Source organism: Phymastichus coffea, unplaced genomic scaffold (assembly GCF_024137745.1).
Source record: "Phymastichus coffea isolate CEN01 unplaced genomic scaffold, Cenicafe_Pcof_1.1 PCOF00039, whole genome shotgun sequence".
NCBI classification, from domain to species: domain Eukaryota; kingdom Metazoa; phylum Arthropoda; class Insecta; order Hymenoptera; family Eulophidae; genus Phymastichus; species Phymastichus coffea.
In genome coordinates this window covers 1,029,951-1,049,648 of record NW_026706850.1, presented here as the reverse complement: position 1 = coordinate 1,049,648, position 19,698 = coordinate 1,029,951, and the positions used below count along the sequence as shown (strand labels likewise).

The 19,698-nt window shown below is 38.6% G+C and overlaps 4 protein-coding genes across 4 annotated transcripts in view; 2 read left to right on the top strand and 2 right to left on the bottom strand.

The window, feature by feature from the left end:
* The window catches only part of LOC131664029 (cadherin-related tumor suppressor), a 75,258-nt gene extending 65,092 nt beyond the window's left edge, over positions 1-10,166 (top strand). Inside the window, exons 10-20 of the mRNA XM_058934865.1 lie at positions 1,062-1,315; positions 1,383-1,816; positions 1,901-2,245; positions 2,325-4,886; positions 5,060-5,327; positions 5,564-5,845; positions 5,991-6,295; positions 6,375-6,640; positions 6,728-7,171; positions 7,241-7,610; positions 7,690-10,166. Coding sequence (XP_058790848.1) covers positions 1,062-1,315; positions 1,383-1,816; positions 1,901-2,245; positions 2,325-4,886; positions 5,060-5,327; positions 5,564-5,845; positions 5,991-6,295; positions 6,375-6,640; positions 6,728-7,171; positions 7,241-7,610; positions 7,690-9,813 — 7,654 coding nt within the window. The 3' untranslated portion in view covers positions 9,814-10,166. The remainder of the gene's footprint in view (positions 1-1,061; positions 1,316-1,382; positions 1,817-1,900; positions 2,246-2,324; positions 4,887-5,059; positions 5,328-5,563; positions 5,846-5,990; positions 6,296-6,374; positions 6,641-6,727; positions 7,172-7,240; positions 7,611-7,689) is intronic.
* Positions 10,167-10,378: 212 nt separating this feature from the next.
* On the bottom strand, positions 10,379-12,825 carry LOC131663936 (uncharacterized). Its single transcript, XM_058934725.1, has 2 exons — positions 12,296-12,825; positions 10,379-12,214 (listed from the first exon to the last, which is right to left on the bottom strand). The coding sequence occupies exons 1-2, from the start codon at positions 12,581-12,583 to the stop codon at positions 11,624-11,626; spliced, it is 879 nt and encodes a 292-aa protein (XP_058790708.1). The 5' UTR covers positions 12,584-12,825; the 3' UTR covers positions 10,379-11,623.
* A 1,880-nt stretch (positions 12,826-14,705) lies between these two features.
* Positions 14,706-17,848, top strand: LOC131663920 (protein obstructor-E-like). The gene is made up of 5 exons (XM_058934701.1): positions 14,706-14,889; positions 16,443-16,748; positions 17,048-17,242; positions 17,312-17,510; positions 17,600-17,848. The coding sequence occupies exons 1-5, from the start codon at positions 14,835-14,837 to the stop codon at positions 17,823-17,825; spliced, it is 981 nt and encodes a 326-aa protein (XP_058790684.1). The 5' UTR covers positions 14,706-14,834; the 3' UTR covers positions 17,826-17,848.
* A 17-nt stretch (positions 17,849-17,865) lies between these two features.
* LOC131663921 (dysbindin protein homolog) lies at positions 17,866-19,438 on the bottom strand. The gene is made up of 5 exons (XM_058934702.1): positions 19,255-19,438; positions 18,802-19,094; positions 18,561-18,716; positions 18,345-18,491; positions 17,866-18,248 (listed from the first exon to the last, which is right to left on the bottom strand). Exons 1-5 carry the CDS (start codon positions 19,308-19,310, stop codon positions 18,157-18,159), a joined length of 744 nt encoding a protein of 247 aa, XP_058790685.1. The 5' UTR covers positions 19,311-19,438; the 3' UTR covers positions 17,866-18,156.
* Between the last annotated feature and the right edge of the window lie 260 nt (positions 19,439-19,698).

Genomic DNA, 19,698 nt, shown 5'->3' with positions numbered 1-19,698 from the left:
TAGTGGGGCAAGGCTTCGCCCGCTTACTTTTCAATCATAAAAGGAATCTTTGGCCTCGATTACTGTACAAAATATCCGTTACAACCAGTCGGATGAATACGCGTTTATTCGCAGTAATGTTGGAATCACATTGAAAATATCAAAGAGTCAAGAAAAAATCGGCAATTTTGTATTCGTTGAATTAGATGCTAGTACAGTCGTTTATCCATTCTTTCTTAACCAACGTTCGATACGTTTGCGAATATCATAGATCTTGACTATCCTCGCTCGATGAATTCAAATATCTACCTATCAAGACTATGGACAATTATTCGTGTGAAAGTCCGTTTGCAATAGCAGTTGCAACGATACATATCTTACCGACGTAATTACTGTTACAGTAATTATCGTATTTATCAGCGCAACCGCCAATCAAACCACGCACTTTTTATCTTCGATTAGTTATCTCAATACCATAATTGTAAAGAAAAATTTATTAAATCGAAAACGGATAGATTATTCTCATGTTAGGAGAGGCATAAAGTATCCATAAACCATAGCGTATCGATTAGCTATTCGTTAGCGATACTCGTTTTGAAACCTCCAATGCTTGAATTCAAGAAAAAAGTCCGTCCGCCTAATGTTCATTCGAAATAAAAGCTAATCTCACCTACCATTCTGCATCTATGACATTGTTTTATCGTTTGCCGCAAGCACAATGTACAAGTGCGGTGCAATGCTAAAAACTGGTAAAAATTCAGATACTCTCCTAATAGCAGCTATTTTCAAACTAACCCTTGATACAGTTCCAGTTCTCTCGTCAAAATGCTCTAGTCTTGATAATTTTATGATGAAGATTTGCGCCAATTTTTTAGGTTTATTATGATTGGCCAATAAACCGTTTCATCGGCACTTAACAACATCGTTCTGTAACGATCGCACAAACAATTTTAGAAACTTCAATTGAATTACGTTAATTGAGCGTGACGTTCAATTTAGACTTGAGAAAGTGATTGTCAATACTAAAGTGAAACTCGATAATTTATGAAAACAAACTAAATTTCTTGACTTTGTTATTTCAGATACAGTTTACTTGGCGACAAAGCCGGTCGTTTTCACGTGAACTCGAGTACGGGCGAAATTATCACGCTTGAACGTCTCGATCGCGAGCTAAAAGCCGTTTACCATTTGACACTGGTAGCGCAAGACTCTAGTCCAACAGAACCACGAGCCTCAGCCGTTAATCTGATGATCATCGTCGACGATCAGAACGACAATGCGCCAAGGTTTTCTAGTCCTAGATACACCGTTTATGTTCCTGATTCGACGACCAAAGGTAAGCCGATAATGAACCACTTTACGCCGAACGTAAATACTCAACTTTCCTTGTCATTGATTTACAGGTGACTTTGTGTTTGGCGCGAAAGCAGTTGACGACGACGTCGGTGATAATGCTCGCATAGTCTATCGTCTTCAAGGCAAAGATTCTCATCGTTTTACCGTTGATCCACACAACGGCGTGATACGCTCAAAAGAGACACTGTCGTCGGGTGGTCACAATACTTACCAATTACAAATCGAAGCGTCGGATTGTGGCGTCGAACCGCGTTCCGTTACAGCTGATCTCGTAGTTCACCTTTGGGAGAGACAATTGTTTCCAAGTTTTCAACCCGCTACAACTACGAGATTTATCTTGAAGGAGGATGTGCCTGACGGCAAATTAGTGACGACACTCAGTGCTACGACTCCGAAAACTGGACCTGCGAGTGATTTGGTGTTTGGTATGGCTGGTGGTAATGTCGGAGAAGCTTTGCGGATTGATTCGCTTTCTGGAGAGGTATGTAATAATACAATTGTTTGTCGATTTTCATAATTTTTCGTGTATTAAAATATTTTCTTGCTTACATTTTCATGCATGAAGGTGGTGATTGCATCCGGATTTGACTATGAAACAGCACCATACTACGAAGCATGGGTCGAAGTTCGTGACTCTGGAAATCCATCACTTCGAAGTGTCATTCAATTACTCGTCAACGTCACTGATGCAAATGATAATGCACCTATGATGGATTTGGCTGTTTACAACGCTTCGGTGCCTGAAGAGGAATATCCACCGCAATTCGTGACCAAGATCTCAGCCAAAGATGCGGACTCTGGACAGAATCAAGAGATCACCTATCACTTGGTTAACGATTTCGAAGAGACCTTTATTATTGATGAGACAACTGGTGAAATCAATACCAATGCCAAATTAGACAGAGAAGAGGTATATATTTATCATTCAATTTTTTTCGAATGTAAAATTATATTATCTCATTTTGCTAATCTCATTTTTTGTTTTTCAGATCTCCGCTTACGAGCTTATTGTAGAAGCTCACGATCGCGGAATACCAAGTCTAACCGGCACAGCTACGGTTCTCGTGACTGTACTCGATAAAAATGACAATCCACCACGTTTCATTCGTCTCTACAGTGTAAACGTTACAGAAAATTCAGAAATTGGTGCTTTCGTGATTTGCATCACGAGTAGTGATCAAGATGCGGGACCAAATGCTAATGCAACGTATAGTTTAACGGATAATCCAAGTGGCAAATTTGCTATTGATCCATACAGTGGCAATGTTACCGTAGCTGGACACCTTGATCGCGAAGTGCAAGATGAGTATCTGTTGAAAGTGTCAGTGGTTGATGGTGCTTGGGGTGCCGAGACACCACTAACTATCACCATTCAAGATCAGAATGACAATCCCCCTGAATTCGAGGAAGAGAACTATCATTTTCACTTTCCCGAGCTGCAAAGGCGTATGGCACACGTTGGCACTGTTGTCGCAACCGATCGTGACAAGCAAGGACCAAATTCTGTGATATCATACAGTCTCCTGCAACCTTCGGATTTGTTCAATGTAGATCCAGCTACCGGTGATATCTTCAGCAAGCGAACACTGAGATACAAGCATACTAAACGACCAGCCTCACCAGAAAATCTATATTTTCTTTATGTAGTAGCAACGGACAATGGAAAACCACCGCTATCGACAAAAACAATTGTCTACGTAAGTATCGTCGATTCAAATAACAACCCACCTCGCTTCGAGCAACGTTCCTATCTCTGGCCAGTACCCGAGGGTTATCCTACTAGCAAGAAACTCGCTCAAGTGTTAGCTCTCGACAGCGAGGATTACGGCGTTAACGCGGAGATTGATTACTCGATAGCATCCGGCAATGGTTCCGAGTATTTCTATGTCGAACCAAAGAGTGGATGGGTATACGCGAAAAAGAGTTTAGCATCATTCGAACCTGGTGTCACATTCATCTTGACAGTTCGAGCTACCGACAAAGGCGTACCACCTCAACACGACGAAGTTTTAGCAGTAATAGTGATCACCGACGAAAATAAACATTCACCTGCGTTCGCTGCGGTGAGTTATCAGGTTCGAGTACCAGAGAATGAACCAGTCAACACGACCATTCTAACGGTCAATGCTGTGGATTCAGACGATGGACCAAATGGAATGGTACGCTACGAAATTTCAGCTGGTAACGAGAGACACGAATTCTCGATAAATTCGGTTACTGGTGTGGTTACGATTCTTAAGACTCTCGATTACGATACTATTCAAGAATATCGATTGAACATCACCGCAAGAGATCTTGGTTTTGAGTCCAAGAGTTCCATCGCTACTTTGACCATCAATGTCTCAGACATCAATGATAATTCGCCAACTTTCAATCAAAGTCTTTACGAAGCTTATTTACCGGAAAATTCTCCACCACAGTACTTTGTGTTTAAAGTGGTAGCAAAGGATATTGACTCGCCCAAGTATGCTATTATACAGTACAAAATCCTAGGTGGCAGTGGTAAAGAACATTTCCAGATCGAATCAAACACAGGTGTGATCAGATCTAAAATCAGCTTCGATTATGAAGAAGCAAATGAGTACACTCTGGACATAGTAGCTGCCAATCCAGACACAAATCCCCAGATGGTCGGATTCACAACGGTTCTAGTGCACATCACGGGAGTGAACGAATTTTATCCAAAATTTATCCAGCCAGTTTTCCACATGGACGTGTCAGAAAGTGCAGACGTTGCTACATCGGTTGGAGTTATCCAAGCGACAGATCAAGATGCTGGAATTGACGGCAAAGTTTTCTACCTCTTTGTCGGTGCATCCAACGATCGTGGATTCTCCATTGGACCTGAAACCGGTATCATCAGTGTAGCTCGAAGATTAGACAGGGAGACGCAGAATCGTGCAATCCTCACCGTGATGGCTAAAAATTCCGGAGGTATTCGAGGTAACGACACCGATGAGGCGCAAGTAATCATTTCCATCCAAGACGGCAACGATCCGCCAGAATTCCTACAAGACTACTACAAAGCTAGCGTATCCGAGGGTGAGAATATTGGCACGAAAGTACTGACAGTTCGAGCGATCGATAAAGATGTAAGACCCCAGAACAATCAATTCTCCTACTCCATTATTACTGGTAATGTTGGTCAAGCGTTCAAAGTTGATCCGCAATCCGGTGACGTGGAAACTGCCAAGCTGCTCGATAGAGAGACGATTTCTAGTTACGAATTGATCATAGGAGCTATAGACACTGGTAGTCCACCACAAACTGGTAGTGCTACAGTGAGAATTGATTTGACAGATGTGAATGACAATGGACCGACATTTGACGCGAATCAAGTTGTTGGTTACGTTAGCGAAAACGAACCTGCTGGAACAAGTATCATGACGTTGAGTGCGACTGATCCTGATTTACCACCCAATGGAGCACCTTTCTCATATAAATTGATCGGTGGCAAGCAAGTAGATTTGGTCAGTCTTGAAAAGCATTCCGGATTATTGAAGACTACCAGGAGTTTAGACAGGGAGATTGCGCCTCAACTCGATCTTTTGGTAAGATTTTTTATTTTTATTTTAAATTCGTGATGCCAAATTACCGTACCAGATAAGATAATAAGTGCGAATAGATAATTATTTCTTGTACGTTGATTGAAGAAGCTAAACAGCAGACACCGAAGCTTAACCAAATTTAAAAAAAATAAAAAATTGTTTCGTATGCCCTGCAGGTGGAAGTAGAAGATTCAGGTAATCCACGCATGCGAAGCGAGCACGCGATAACAGTGCACGTATTGGACCAAAACGACAGCCCATCGACGCCACGTTTGGTACACGTGACAGTGCACGCGTTCCAGTCGCGTGCTCCACTTGGTAAAATCGCCGATGTCAAGCCCAACGACCCCGATACCAGCGGCGATTACAATTGCCGTATAGTCGGTACATCGGCCCTCACTATACCAATGGCGTGCGATTTGCATGCCACGAAGATCACCCCAGGTTGGTAGATATACGAAGTAATTTTTGCCCTCGGGGCATCTTCGGGGCGATATCTTTCTTTTTTCATGGTGAGATGATTGAAGGAGGGCAATGATGTTTGCGTGCTCGCGTATACGAATTGATTGGTTTACTCGATAGAATTATTGCGCGTAGTTGGTTTTATCGATTGCAGTGATTATTCTTACGTTTATTATTTGCATCTACGCTGCTTTACAATACCATTGTCCATTCCACAGGTGCCGGCTACTCACTAAGCGTATCAGGCAATGACGGGCGTCATCCAGATGTGGTATCTAAAGTAACCGTAGAGTTCGTCACGTTTTCAAACGCCACTGTGGAGAATAGCGTGACCATGCAAATATCTCGTCTCAAGGCCGCAGATTTCTTGACCAAGTATTACAGAGCACTGCTCGAATTGCTCCAGGGTGAATTGGAAATCGGCGATACGCTCAACATTTACAGCGTCGATGAGAAGGACGGGCACATTGAAGTTTATATGGCCGTTTCTTCTCCTCAAGGTATTGAATTATTCATCGGCATGCATACAACTCGGCATGACATTTACAATAGTTGGCAGAATAATACGATCGTTTCACATTAAATAAAAAAGAAATTTATTTTCGAAGTTAACCATTTCCATTTACCGAAATTCTATTTATCTAGGCTATCGAACGAGGCAAGAGCTTCGTGATTTCCTGGAGCAAAAACGCGTGCAAATGGAAACACTTTTAGAAAGCTCGCAATTGACAATCGGCTACTCGCCGTGCAAGACCGAGGCCTGCGACAACAGTGGCATATGCAGCGATAAGATAGTCGTTCATGAGACAGTTCGTACCGTCGACAGTCCTACGCTGATACTCACATCACCGAGAGTTGTTCACGAGATGACATGCAAGTGCAGAGATGGCTTTACCGGCGATCGCTGCGAGAAAAAACAGGATCCATGCGCGCCTAATCCTTGTCATTCCGTAAGTCTGGCAATCGCATTTAAAGAAATTTGCAGAGAGTATCATTTCAGAAAATAATTTAATAAATTTGAATTTTTAGGGCGGACAATGTCGTCGAATGGGCTTTGACTTTCATTGCAGTTGCCCAGCAAATCGCGAGGGTAAACTATGTGAACTCGAGCGCGGTGACGTCTGTGCGAGTAATCCGTGCAGAAATGGTGGTTCTTGCAAAGAGAGTCCCGACGGCTCAAACTTCTTCTGCCTCTGTCGCGCTGGTTATCGTGGCAATCATTGCGAGGTGCTCACCGACTCGTGCAGACCTAACCCTTGTCTACATGGCGGACTATGTGTTAGCGAGAAACCAGGGTAATTAACTGTAGCTTGTCATAAAACTGCGTAGACACGTTACAAGATTTATGATCTGATCTAATCATAATTAATTTTTATTTTTAGATATCGGTGTAGCTGCCTAGAAGGTCGTTATGGTCGTCACTGTGAACGCTCGACCTTTGGATTCGACGAGCTTTCCTTTATGACTTTCCCAGCTTTAGATTCGAATACCAACGATATAACTGTCGTTTTTGCTACAACGAAACCCAATGCTTTGCTTCTTTACAACTATGGACCTCACAGTGGTGGACGCTCGGACTTCGTCGTGCTGGAACTCGTCGAAGGCCGAGTCATGTTCTCTTGTGGTGGTGCTAGAAGCGCAATCACGTCGCTCACGCTTAAGAGTGAAAGATCTCTGGCTGATGGTAGTTGGAGAAAGATTATAGCCACGAGAAACGGAAGAGTCGCCTCGCTGAGCGTTTCAGATTGCAAAGAGCATGGTGACGTGTGTGATGAGTGTAAACCTGGGGATGGGACTTGCTATGTTGACGACGTTGGTCCTATCGGGTATGTATTTGTTTCATTATTTCTTGAAAGTTTCATCATTGTTTACAATAAGATTTTTTTGTTTCACAGAACCTTGAACTTCAACAACAATCCTCTAATGTTCGGTGGTTTAGTCAATTCCGATCCAATCCTCGAGCGACCAGGCCAAGTTCACTCCGACGACTTTGTCGGTTGTGTTCATTCGGTGTCCATTAATGGTCGAGCGCTCAATCTTAGCAATCCGCTGTCATCGCGTGGTGTCCAACCAACGTGCGCCAGATCAGAGAATGGACCGTGTTCGAAACCAACAGCTAGAGAGCGAGATAATTTATGTGGGCACGGCAAATGTTACGACAAGTGGAGTAAGCCAGCGTGTCAATGTGGTCAAATTAATGCGCCGAATTGTCAAGGTGCTTTGGAAGCAGTCAATCTCAGCGAGGGTGGTTTCATCGAGTATAAGGTGAAAATTTTCTCTTAAAAATTGAATTGGAATAATTTTTTATAAAAAGCCGTTGGTAACATAACGATATATATTTTAGGTGTCTGAAAAACATCGTCGAATGCAATTGCTCGAATATCTCTACGGTGGAACGACATTGTGGCACGGTGGCTTAACGTCCCGCTATCCTGAAGAGAACGTTATTCCCCTGATTCCAACAACTGCACCAGCCAAGAGTATCCACCTAATGTTCCGCACAGTGAAACCCGATGGTGTACTCGTTTACGCGGCCACTAACAATCATTACACGTCGGTGGAATTACGAAATGGTCACATAAGTTATGCCTCTCTACTCAGCTCGCCGGTGAACATGAGCGGTGACGAGGGCAATAGTTTGGCCGACGGAAAATGGCATAATCTCACTTTGCACTCGCACGCTCGAGGACTGAAGATGTACATCGATGGCGAATTGGCTGGCGACGAGTTGGATTCAGCTGGTGTACACGACTTTTTGGACCCTTACTTGGCGCTGTTGACCGTCGGTGGTGTTAGGCGAGACTTGTATTTAGCGTACGACGGTTTGCCAAGATCCTTCGAAGGATGTTTAGCCAACTTTACGATAAACGGCGAAGCTCAACCGTTCAATGGTTCCGGCTCCATCTTTCCGGACGTCATTTATCATGGCAACGTACATCTTGGTTGTCGCGGTCCCATTGGTATTGCCGCAGCTAGTGCCGCCGATCCATTGAGCGTTGGCATCACTCTCGTCATCGTCTTCTTTATCATACTGTTCGTCGCCATACTCGCGAGCTTCGTCATCTTCCGGCTGCGTCGTCAGAACAAGGAGAAGTCGGCTACCACTGTGGTCGTTAACAAGAACACCAACGCGATTCTCACTGGCAATTCACTGGTGTCATCGCAGCAGGACAGCCTGATGACTAGGCACGAGAACACTTACATCTCCGACGGTTCGGACTTGCGCAATATTCGGCCGCCGGAGCTGGTTTCCAAGAAGTACAAAGAGCGCGAGGTGTCAGCGCCGCAGCGTCCTGATATCATCGAGCGTGAGATCAGCAAGAATCCACCGATCAGAGACGAACATCCACCGCTACCACCTCCGACGAACGGCCAAGAGCCGGATCTGCCAGAGCATTACGACCTCGAGAATGCTAGCTCAATCGCTCCGAGTGACATCGACATCGTGTACCACTACAAGGGCTACAGAGATGGAATGAGGAAGTACAAAGCAACACCGCCGCCCTTAAACAGTTACGCCAATCATCACAAGCATCCGAACCAGCAGCACAGACACGCTGGACCATTTCCCTCTCGGACGATGGCGCCGCCGTCTGTAGGCCAATCAACGCCGACGCCCAAGCTGTTGCAAAGTACGCCTTTGGCGAGATTGTCGCCGAGTAGCGAGCTGTCGGCGCAGCAGCCGCGGATACTGACGCTGCACGACATCAGTGGGAAACCCTTGCAGAGTGCGCTGCTGGCAACCACCTCGTCGTCGGGTGGCGTGGGCAAGGACGCTATGAATTCCAACAGCGAACGCAGTCTCAATTCACCCATAATGAGCCAGCTGTCCGGTTCGACTGCCAGCCGCAAGGTACCGCAACAAGTGCCAGAGTCAGTTAACAATGGTGTGGCCACGGTTCCCATGGGCCTCACGGCCGAGGAGATCGAACGGCTCAATTCGCGTCCTCGAACCTCCAGCCTCGTGTCCACTCTCGACGCAGTGAGTTCGTCGAGCGAAGCTCGCGGGCCCACTCACCACTTGCATCGAAGGCATACGCCGCCAGCAGTCAAGCGAAGAAACTCATCGACCACCGAGGAAAGCGGCAACGACGACAGCTTCACTTGCTCGGAGATAGACGAGCGCGCCGACGACGACGACGACATTTACAGCAAACCCGAGGAAGGCACAGCTGGTGAGGAAAGCAAGCACGGCTTCGACAGCTCGTTTCGCGGCTCCCTCAGCACGCTCGTCGCCTCCGACGACGAAATGTCCACGCGCATGGGTGGACTTTACCGGCCGACTATCAATGCCGAAGCGGCTAATACTGCGCTGAGTTGGGATTATTTGTTGAACTGGGGGCCGAACTTTGAAAGCCTCGTCGGTGTGTTTATCGACATTGCCGAGCTGCCCGACGGCAATAATCGGGTGCCTAATTCTTTAAGGCTGCCGAATAGCATCGCCAAACCGTCCGAAGAGTACGTTTAGAATGTGAATGTGTATAATCTTGCCATAGTGTAAATTTATATTCCGAGGGGTGTAACCTTGTATCAGGGTTAATTCCGATGAATAATGTGTACAGTTTTGTTTTGAAAGCCATTGGTGCAATGTAGCTTGTAAATTATTTCCAATTAGTACCTTCATCTTTCCACGAGTCCGTTAGGGTTATTTCATTCAAGCCATATTGTGTATACTTGCGTAGGTTTCTAATGTCAGACTGATTTAATTATTATATTATGACGTAATATTGCCATTTCGTTGTTTATTCGTGTGGCTTTCGCGATGTAAATTATTCTATTATTATTATTATTTTATTAATATTTTGTTGTTTGTATATAGGGTTGAACCCCAGTAAATGTGTTTTATTGTATAAAAAGAAATTAACTGCGCGAAAGTATAATGCATTTCGTTTTTAAGTTATTTTCTAAGTGTATTTTTAATAAACGATCGTATAGAAATATATACATGCTCTTAATTATCAACTGACACCCTTCTTTTATTCCACTTTTGTAGAGGATAATAATGAAACGTCTAGTTAATTATTTTTCATCAAGATTTTATTTCATATATAAAGATATAAATATAGATTTTTACAAATGTTAAGTTTTGTCATAAAAAACATTAAAAAATTTGTTCGATCGTTAAAATTTAATTGCCAAAATTTATGTTAATATAGTCTACTAACATGATTACAAGTTTTATATCATTTTGTACTATTTTGATAAAGTTCTGATATAAAAGTGGCGGAAGTCATGTAATTACAGTCTTAATAGTCAATAGCCTAATGAGGATATATTGCAGTCTTTTTATCAATGATGGTCAGGTTTTCATCGTAAATTATTATTTAATACATGCTGATAAAGACTCTAAACTAAGCTTTATAAGCTTTACTGCGTATTACATAATTACATACTTATTATATTATAATAGATTATATCAGTAATAGATTTTATTTTTTAATATTTTCTTCACTATATTCAATGCTCAATATGTATAATATAATGTGCACCTTATGAAACTATTTATCAATTATGACTCAATAATTAATAAATACTATTCTCAATTATGTAATAATAAATCTTAGATATTACTCAATTTGGTAAAATCACACATGTGCATGTACGTACATACATAAAAGTTGATGTACCATTTCGACACTCCATGCGGAAAACACGTACTTTCCGCACGCTAGACCAAAAACGTGAGTTCAAGAACGAACTTAAACTTATTAAAAAATACTGTACGATACATGTTCAGGAAACAGTTTATCGTCTCGTGTGGCCTTTCTCACACTTATATCGTAATGCACTATTCGATAATTAGAATAGGGGGTGTAGTAGCCAAATTACAGGAACATAACTTAACTTACCTCCGAATATTACATTATTCTATTTCAGTTTTGAATTTTTTGTTAACATTTCAATTATGCTCCACTCAGATTAACTTAAAAAATGGTGGATATGACTGAGCTATTTACGATAAATTCAAACTGAATGGGAATAATGTAATATTCAAGGTATGTCGGTAAGCGTTGTTAACTATAAGTATTTTATGTTAACCTACGACCTCCCCCGATAAATTAGTACATTACCTAACTAGTGCGGAAAAGTAGATTTTTGTCTTGTATGAGGTTTATGACCATGCAAAGCAAGGATGGAAAGGCACACGAGACAAGCACCTTTTTCCCAAACAACATCAACTTCATTCTTAATGTAAGTATAAATATTAATTGTAAAAAAATGCTATTGAGACATTGTAAAATGTCTAATAAAAGTAAAAAGTACCAATCATATGAATATTACCAGTTATCTAGAAACTCGAAACCAGTTTTTGGGATTTCAGATTCTTGATTAAGCTGTGATGATTGATAACTGCTATATGAACTAGGTGTATCAAGTAATGCAGTTGACTCAATATCCTCTGATTTTAAATGGGTTCCAAAACTAATATTCATTTGACTTTTATCATCATCTACTTTTGAATTTATTGACAACCTCTTTTGTGGCACTAAATTCTCCATGTCATCATCCGTAGTATTTTGAATTTTTAATAATGAAGTTTTGTTAATCAATTTGGCAAATATACCTTCAGATGGTTCACTATCTACACAACTGCTAAGAAGAGTACTGCTACGGTCTTCAGTTGAAAATATTGTGTCAGAATAATTTTCAGTTTGATAGAAACTAGTCTGGCTCGATGGTGGACTGTAGTTATCCTCTAAGGATTCATCTCTAATAGTACATTTATTCTTGAAGTGAGATGCATCAGACATGAAGCTGCTTATTACCTTGGTATTTATATCACTAGTTTGACCCAGACAATCAAGATTCATCTGAGATTGGGTCATGAAAGAGAATGGAGCAGAGTGTTCATCTTTAAAGCGTAGAGTCTGAAAATAAAGTTCAAGCCATTGGTGAAACCTAACGTAATTCTTAAATAATGTATTGATTACAGTTTGTTAAATCCTTACCAGGCCAGTCTCATCGTACATATACTTCATGCCAGTTTGTATCCTGAGTTTTGGATAACACTCTGGATAATCTTTGGTATATTCTAAGCTGTCGGAAGCATATTTTAAAGCCACTTCTGGCTTAATAATAGCCTCATCAATAGCCTTATTCCTTGCCTCAATACATGTACTCCAAAGATCCTCGAAGGAATCTTTTGAAGCAGAAATATCTTCACCAATTCTCTTAGCCAGTGGATTGATACTGTAAAAGTAATCCTCAGCGATAGCACTCATTGTTTTAGCACTCATCTTGAATAATCAGCCAATTTGTTATTATTTTGCGATGTACTCGTGTAGCTTTTTGGTATGCTTATCGCGAGAATCTTCGTATACTGTAGCTGTAAGGAATACACTTGTTTTCCACGTTCATTTTTGGCACTTGTAATTATTTGATAGAATTGAACCTTAGTTAGATCATTGTGTTTAGATGACTCTACGTCGTGACTTATTAATGGAGAGATGCATCTATCAGTGTGACGTCGTTGTTAACACCTCTTTTCAATAATCCTTATCCCCTCTCCATATACGTCCGATTGCTATCTCTGTCTCTTTTCAATCGAGATATATCGCGCTCGCAGTCGAATATACCTAATATTGATTCGAACGTATATATTATTATTATTATTATTATACTTGATTTTATAATTTTTTGATGACCTTTTTTATTTTCAATATATAAACGCAGTGCATCTAGTTAAATATTTTATTTAATTATATTTGATGTCATATTATTTTAAATTACCGGTCTTCCTTATATTTTTTTATCATTCTGTTTGTATCGCATTTGGTATTTCCATAATTATCAAGTTACTTTGTATAATTTGGTGTGATTTTGATCTTTCCTTTTAATAACGATATACATGGAAAATGTAATTAGAAGATAATTTGAGAACAGTAGCTATAAAATTATACTCGCAGTATAACTTTTTTATTAGATAATAGAAAATGAAGCAAAACGAAAAGCCACACCTTTATTTTTGAAATTTGTATATTTGTCGAGATTTTTTTTAACTAGAAGTCATGTTTATGTTGAGATACTGTTTCAGGTATAGTAGATATTAAAATTTTTGGTTATCAAAGATAAATGTTGGCAATATTTTCCCTTGGGACATTATTTTTTCCTTGATTATTACATTGCATTTACAAAGTCTCTTACAGGGATATTATTCGTAATTAAATTAGCAAGTACAATAAAAAGTTAACAAATTAACGTGATATAATATCACGAAATCGATCACTTTTCCCACTAAACGATGACGATTTTATAATCATACTGCAGCCTCGGATGACCTGATCCTTGAAATAACCGCATGTTATTAATTTTCGACATTTCTAAGAAAGAATTAAAAAAAATTATAGACCAATTATATCTCGGAACAGAAAATAATGTATTTGCATAAAACATGTATATTAATAAATACGTTGTTAATTGTACCACAGACACGTTTGTCTATTTAGTATAATATATTTAGTTCGAAAAGTACCATGTCACAATGTACCAGCAAGTACCAGCTCTAAAAAAGTACTGATTGATTTTTTTTCAATTAATCATAGCCATGTTAAAATGATAGATTAATTTAGAACGTGGTAATCGTTATATATATATAATATAAGCTAGAACAAATGCGAGGTATGAATATAAATGTTCTATAACACAAAGTAGCAGTATTTTCGTGCTTTAGTATCTATGATAAAACACCTTATAACTGTTTTCCAATATTTTATGAATATCAAATTAGCGCTCCAACTTCTTCGCAATAATTTTCTTGAATTGCGTGATTATAAACGTATAAGAAATATTTTTGAAATAAGATTATTATACGATATTTATTACGGTTTACTAACGATTTAAAAATGCGACGAATATGAAATTTAACTGCGCAAAAGGAATTTCAATAATTATTCATAATTAATCGCTTCACTTCAATTAATGAAAATAATTAAACATCAAATTTGAAAAATGACAATATTGTGTCTATTTTATGTATAAATGATAAACAAGTACATAAATATTTCTCATTTATTTCCAAAATTTAATTAATAAGCAAGTTATCGTTATTAATAAACGTCATGATGGCATTCTTGGGTATTTTCAAACGGTTATTAATGAAACAAGAGTATATTATCTTGAATTCGTGTGTCACGATATCTTTGCAGGTAGAATGCACGTACCGCAATATATAACCAAGGTCGCACCTGCACAATTTTTTCTGGAAGAATCAAGAAGAAGCAACATCGTCGAAAGTCCATGGAATCCCATCTTTCTACGAGAGAGAAGAAGGATTACATCAGCATCTCTCAACATAATAAATACGCATACGAAAAAAAAAAAACCCACCTCCTTTCACTCTCGTTTATTTCGTTCGTCGGTGCCGCGGCAAGCGCCAAACTGATAAAAAAGACGATGAGCCGGTGATCGCGAGTTTAGTCGCATATAATCCGCACGAGGGTATATACAGATATAAACATTTCCGTGTTTTTTTTCTTTTGAATCGTAATCATGGAGTCTAAGTGGATTTTCAGGTCCGCCGTGCTCTGTCTTCTCGTTGGCACGTGTAAGTCTTTGTCCAAAGTATTTTATTGTGAAATTTTGTCATTCAAAAGAAAATCGACATTTCAACTGTCTTTCGACTCTTTACTTCGATCGTAAACTACCTCTTGAAATCAAGTTAACATTTCCGAATGAGCATCCTCGCAAATTAAAACCACAGGAAAAAAATTGAAAATCGGTCGAGTATTGAAATAACGTGATGTCACGACTCTATGGCTTTGAGGGCTGATGTCATCCACTGTGCGATTTGTTTGTATAAATCAGTCATTTTTCAAAATTATCCTCTTCCTTATCTACAAATCGAATCCAAGAACTGCAAGGACTGCCACGACATTTTTCACGAGTATTTTACACGATATCAAGTACCAGATGTTTGACAATAATTCTCCTATTCTCCTTGTGTTTTCGAGAGCTCAAAATTATACATCCGACATTATACAAGAGTACACAATAAGAGAGTCGCGGCGTGAATTAATAATGAAGAAACTAATAGGTGTTACTTCCAAAACTGTTTCTTACTCTCGAAAATAAAAAAAACAATTAGTCATACTTGAGACCTTGAAGCTGTTTGCTATTCAGGAAGCGAATATTAAAAAAATATTTCCTAGAACGCATTTGCTTAAGCCATCTGTATAAATCATCATTTATTAAATGATATATCCATAATAAAAGCTTGTGCTTATAACGAACTAGTCTAATTTTTTTTTCTTTTTCTTACTTTTTTAAATGTATCCGAGGTGAATTGTACATACATTTTGTTGTTCATGTTTTATTTTATTTAAAAAGTTTTTTTTATTGACGTATTGATTCTGTTCTTCATACTTTTTTATTTATATAGTTAGTTATTCTTATTTTTCATTCAATTCTATTATTCATATCTTTTTATTCATATTGTTAGCAATCATGTTTTTTTATTTTCATAATTGTTATTTTATATTTATTTATGTAAGAGAATTTTTCTCCCGTTAAATAAAAAAAAACTTATTTTCTCTTCGGTGCATGTCGCCCAAGTATTGTATAAGAGTCGAGGTCGCCACCTCCTCACAATTTCGTTTTTCTTTCTTTCTCTTAACCAGAGAGACGATCATCAGCCCTAGGGAGAAGCTGAGAGAGTTGCGTAAACGTAAGAAACACATTTGCGTATATCGTTGCAGGTGACTGAACGCTCTTCTTCTTTCGACAGAGTCGTTTCTGTTTTTTTTTTTCGATCATGTAATTGATTAGTGTATTTTTGTTTTGGTGAGAAATATGCTAATTCGATTGGATCGAAGAAGCTTTGGAATTATTTAAAAGCAGAAGTATGAATGTTAAAATAAGAAATGTCTTGAAAATTTCGATTTATTGATCCGCCTCGTTTGATTACAAAGTCATACGAATAGTCGAAGAGAACTTATTAAGTGTCTTCTTAGTTTGAAAGATTTATTAAACTTAAATATCGATTATAAATTGAACGATCATTTAACGAACGTCAAATGACAATATTCTCATGTTCAATCCCACCATGTCAAAGCAGGTCTTTTTGCCCACGACATAAAATAAAAACGACATACGTTACAGGTATTGCGCAATTTCAACCACGTCAACAGAATCCCTTCTTGAATCAACAGCAACAGCGTAGTTTCGAGCAGAGGCCAAACGACTACTTTGTACAGCAACCGCAAAGTTTCGCTGGTAATGCGCAATGCCCCGAGCCGAACGGCCGATTCCCCGTAGCGTCTCAGTGCGACGCTTACGTCGAGTGTGTCGATGGCGTCGGCGAGGAGAAGCTGTGTCCCGAGGGCTTACTTTTCAATCCTGAAGCCAGATTCAACTATCCTTGCGGCTATCCGATCGACGTCAAGTGCGAAGGACGATCCGCTCTTCGTGAGTTTATTATCTCATTCGATGCTTCATTAAAGCGAAATTGGCGCGCATTTGTAAAATATGCAATTCAGCGGTGCCTTTGTACAATGGGCTCAGAGAAAGATTTCATATCAATGAAATTTTGATTTGGTATTTTTTTGCCTGACCATATCGATCTGTGACTACTCAAAATAAACCTAGCGTCTTTCTGGAAGAAAGCAGAAAACATAGATGAACACTTTCTGCAGCAGAATCGTAAAATTAAGCAACGATTCATCGCGAACACTCGCGCATTACCATAAATATTCATAATTTGGTAGAGCCTGCGCAACCGAGCGAGGAATGTCCGCATCAGTACGGCTACTTCAAAATGGGCGATCAAAGAAACTGTGGTAAATTCATGAATTGCGTAGAGGGCCGAGGTTACGTCTTTGATTGCCCCGAGGGTTTGGCATACAATCCCGAAACTTATCGTTGCGACTGGCCCGATCAAGTTAACGATTGCGACGCCGAAGGTGAGTTTCACATAATCTCGTTCATTTGAAAATATCGATAATCCTTACATTATTCTCTTATTTCTTCAGCTTTCCTTGGATTCACCTGTCCTACGAGTGGACAGAGCTCGTTTTTGCATTCTGAGGCGAGATTCTACAGAAGTCCGAATGATTGCCAAAGATATTACGTTTGCGTAAATAATAGACCAAGATTACAGAATTGCGGCGAGGGTAATGCTTTTAACGATCTTATCGGAACTTGCGATGCTGCTGAGAATGTCACCGGATGGTGAGCATCGATAAAATCATTTTTCAACGATTTTCTTGTAACACAGATTTAAAAGTGAATGTATATTTCTTATTAATGATTTGTTTTAGTGAGCCGCCATTCAGGAAAAATCTAGAAACACTGAATTTGATTGATATTAGGTCTCAAAACGACGAACAACATATCAGATCAGCCAAGCAGCAACAATCTTATAATCATGTACGTAATTTTGATGGATTCCAACAACAACAGTACCAACAACAACAGCAACATTACAGAGGCAGTCAGACTTTCAATAGTCAAGGAAATAATCAATACGCAAAATCACGATTTTAGCCGATTCAAAAGTAAATGAAATCCAACGAACTTTCTTTTTGATGAGTAAGCCCTTTATGTAATCAAGCCAAATTGTATAATAGCATTTGTACAAAAGATTCGTAAATAGCTTTTAAACGCATAATACATATATAATATATATACATCAATGATCTGAATCATCTAACAAACGTGGTGTATTGGACAAGTTTTATGACGGCCTTGCACAAAACTTTTGGTCCCCGCAGTCGTGACGACTGAATTATATATAAACTTTTCGATACAACTAATAACTTAAAAAAATAAATTCTCATCGAAATTGATGTTTAGATTATTGCCCAAGATATATATATTATTCATTTATAAATTCTTCATAGTCAGCTGTATCTGTATCTAAAACTACATCCTCTAAGTTTAGCTCTTTTTCCATTTTCGATGACTTTTCTGTAATTTTAATTTTTTTATTAATATTATATACACACTTGTTATAAATAAACAATTTTGTTTTTTGAAAATACAACTAACGAGAATATTTCTTACCCTTAATTGGAATTGAACCTGTTTTTTTGTATTCTTTTATTTCTTCTTTAAAGGCTTCTTCAAAGGTTTCTTGTCTCTCCTTCAATAATCTTTCTTGTTGCTTTTCGTGCCTGAACACTTTTTCGGAATGTTCTTGAGATAACTTTTCTATAAAATTAAATTAAATTTAAAAAATTTGAATTTTGAATAACAACAAATTTCAGAGTTTATGCTAACCTCTAATGTGTTTTAGTTCTGACAACTTTTTTTCTTTGTATAAAGCTAATTGAAACCTATGATCTAATTGATTGTTCTGTAAATCTAAAATCTCCTGTAAATCTTGTAATTCAAAAAGTGCGTTCTCAGCTTCTTCAAACATTTCTTGTAAACCACCTAAATTTATAACATAAATATGTAAACGTTATTTATAAACTATAATAGTTCTTCAATTCCAAGTACTTTTTAAAAAAGTATTTACCAATTTGGTCCATTAGACTTTGCAAAGTACTATTTATCTGTGGTATTGATTGTAAGCTATCGTTTAATACTGTAATATTATTCTGTTGCGCATCAAGTTTTTCATGAATGGAAGATATCAAAGCATCAGCTTCTTGAGCTTTTTGTGCATTGTCCTCCGCAAGCTCATGTAAATTGTTCCATTCCATTTGAAAATGATACAACACATCTGCACCAGCATCATAATTGACATTTCTTACATTGACTGACTTTTTAGGCTTCACGGATGCTTCAGCAAGTGACAGACCTCGTATACTGATACCATATATTTATTATTAGAGTTATTTATCTACATATGAGAACTATTACTTGTATTAAAAACTATTCATTACTATCGACGTTAATTACTGTTAATTATTACTAGAAATAAAAAAATCAAATACATTTTAAGAAAATAAACAAATGGGTTTGTTACCTTGCAGAAAGTCCCTCCTGCATAGATTGGAACTTATCACGAATCGATCCAAACATCTTGTCGCGTCTTATTTATGGTCAAAATAAGTACTCAAAAAAATATCGTTTTAAATATTTATATTTACATATTTTTAAGATGGGACGGATAAACATTTTACTGCTTTTGCCATAATGTTTTCATTATATAACAGGTTAGGGTATTGGTAACTCTCGATTTACGCCATTAAAACGCGCAATATTTGAAAATTCCGAAACCTCTTTTTTTTGGTACAAAATTGGCGCAAACAATGAAATTTGATGTTCTAAAACTTCAGATTGAAATTAAATATTCTTTTTATTATTATTTATAATAAAAAATTGTACTTGAAAAAACAAATCACTAACAAATTATGATAACGTAATAGAATGGTCAATATATCGTAATAGAAACATTTATTTAGAAACT

Excerpts from the sequence above, each read along its gene's own strand:
- LOC131663936 (XM_058934725.1), bottom strand. The coding sequence starts at position 12,583 with ATGAGTGCTAAAACAATGAGTGCTATCGCTGAGGATTACTTTTACAGT. Across the intron at positions 12,215-12,295 it reads TGTACGATGAGACTGGCCTG|ACTCTACGCTTTAAAGATGA; the intron begins GTAAGGATTTAA and ends CTTTATTTTCAG.
- LOC131663920 (XM_058934701.1), top strand. The coding sequence starts at position 14,835 with ATGGAGTCTAAGTGGATTTTCAGGTCCGCCGTGCTCTGTCTTCTCGTT. Across the intron at positions 17,243-17,311 it reads TAACGATTGCGACGCCGAAG|CTTTCCTTGGATTCACCTGT; the intron begins GTGAGTTTCACA and ends TTATTTCTTCAG. Across the intron at positions 17,511-17,599 it reads GCTGAGAATGTCACCGGATG|TGAGCCGCCATTCAGGAAAA; the intron begins GTGAGCATCGAT and ends GATTTGTTTTAG.
- LOC131663921 (XM_058934702.1), bottom strand. The coding sequence starts at position 19,310 with ATGTTTGGATCGATTCGTGATAAGTTCCAATCTATGCAGGAGGGACTT. Across the intron at positions 18,492-18,560 it reads AGAACTAAAACACATTAGAG|AAAAGTTATCTCAAGAACAT; the intron begins GTTAGCATAAAC and ends TTAATTTTATAG. Across the intron at positions 18,249-18,344 it reads AGGTTCAATTCCAATTAAGG|AAAAGTCATCGAAAATGGAA; the intron begins GTAAGAAATATT and ends TTAAAATTACAG.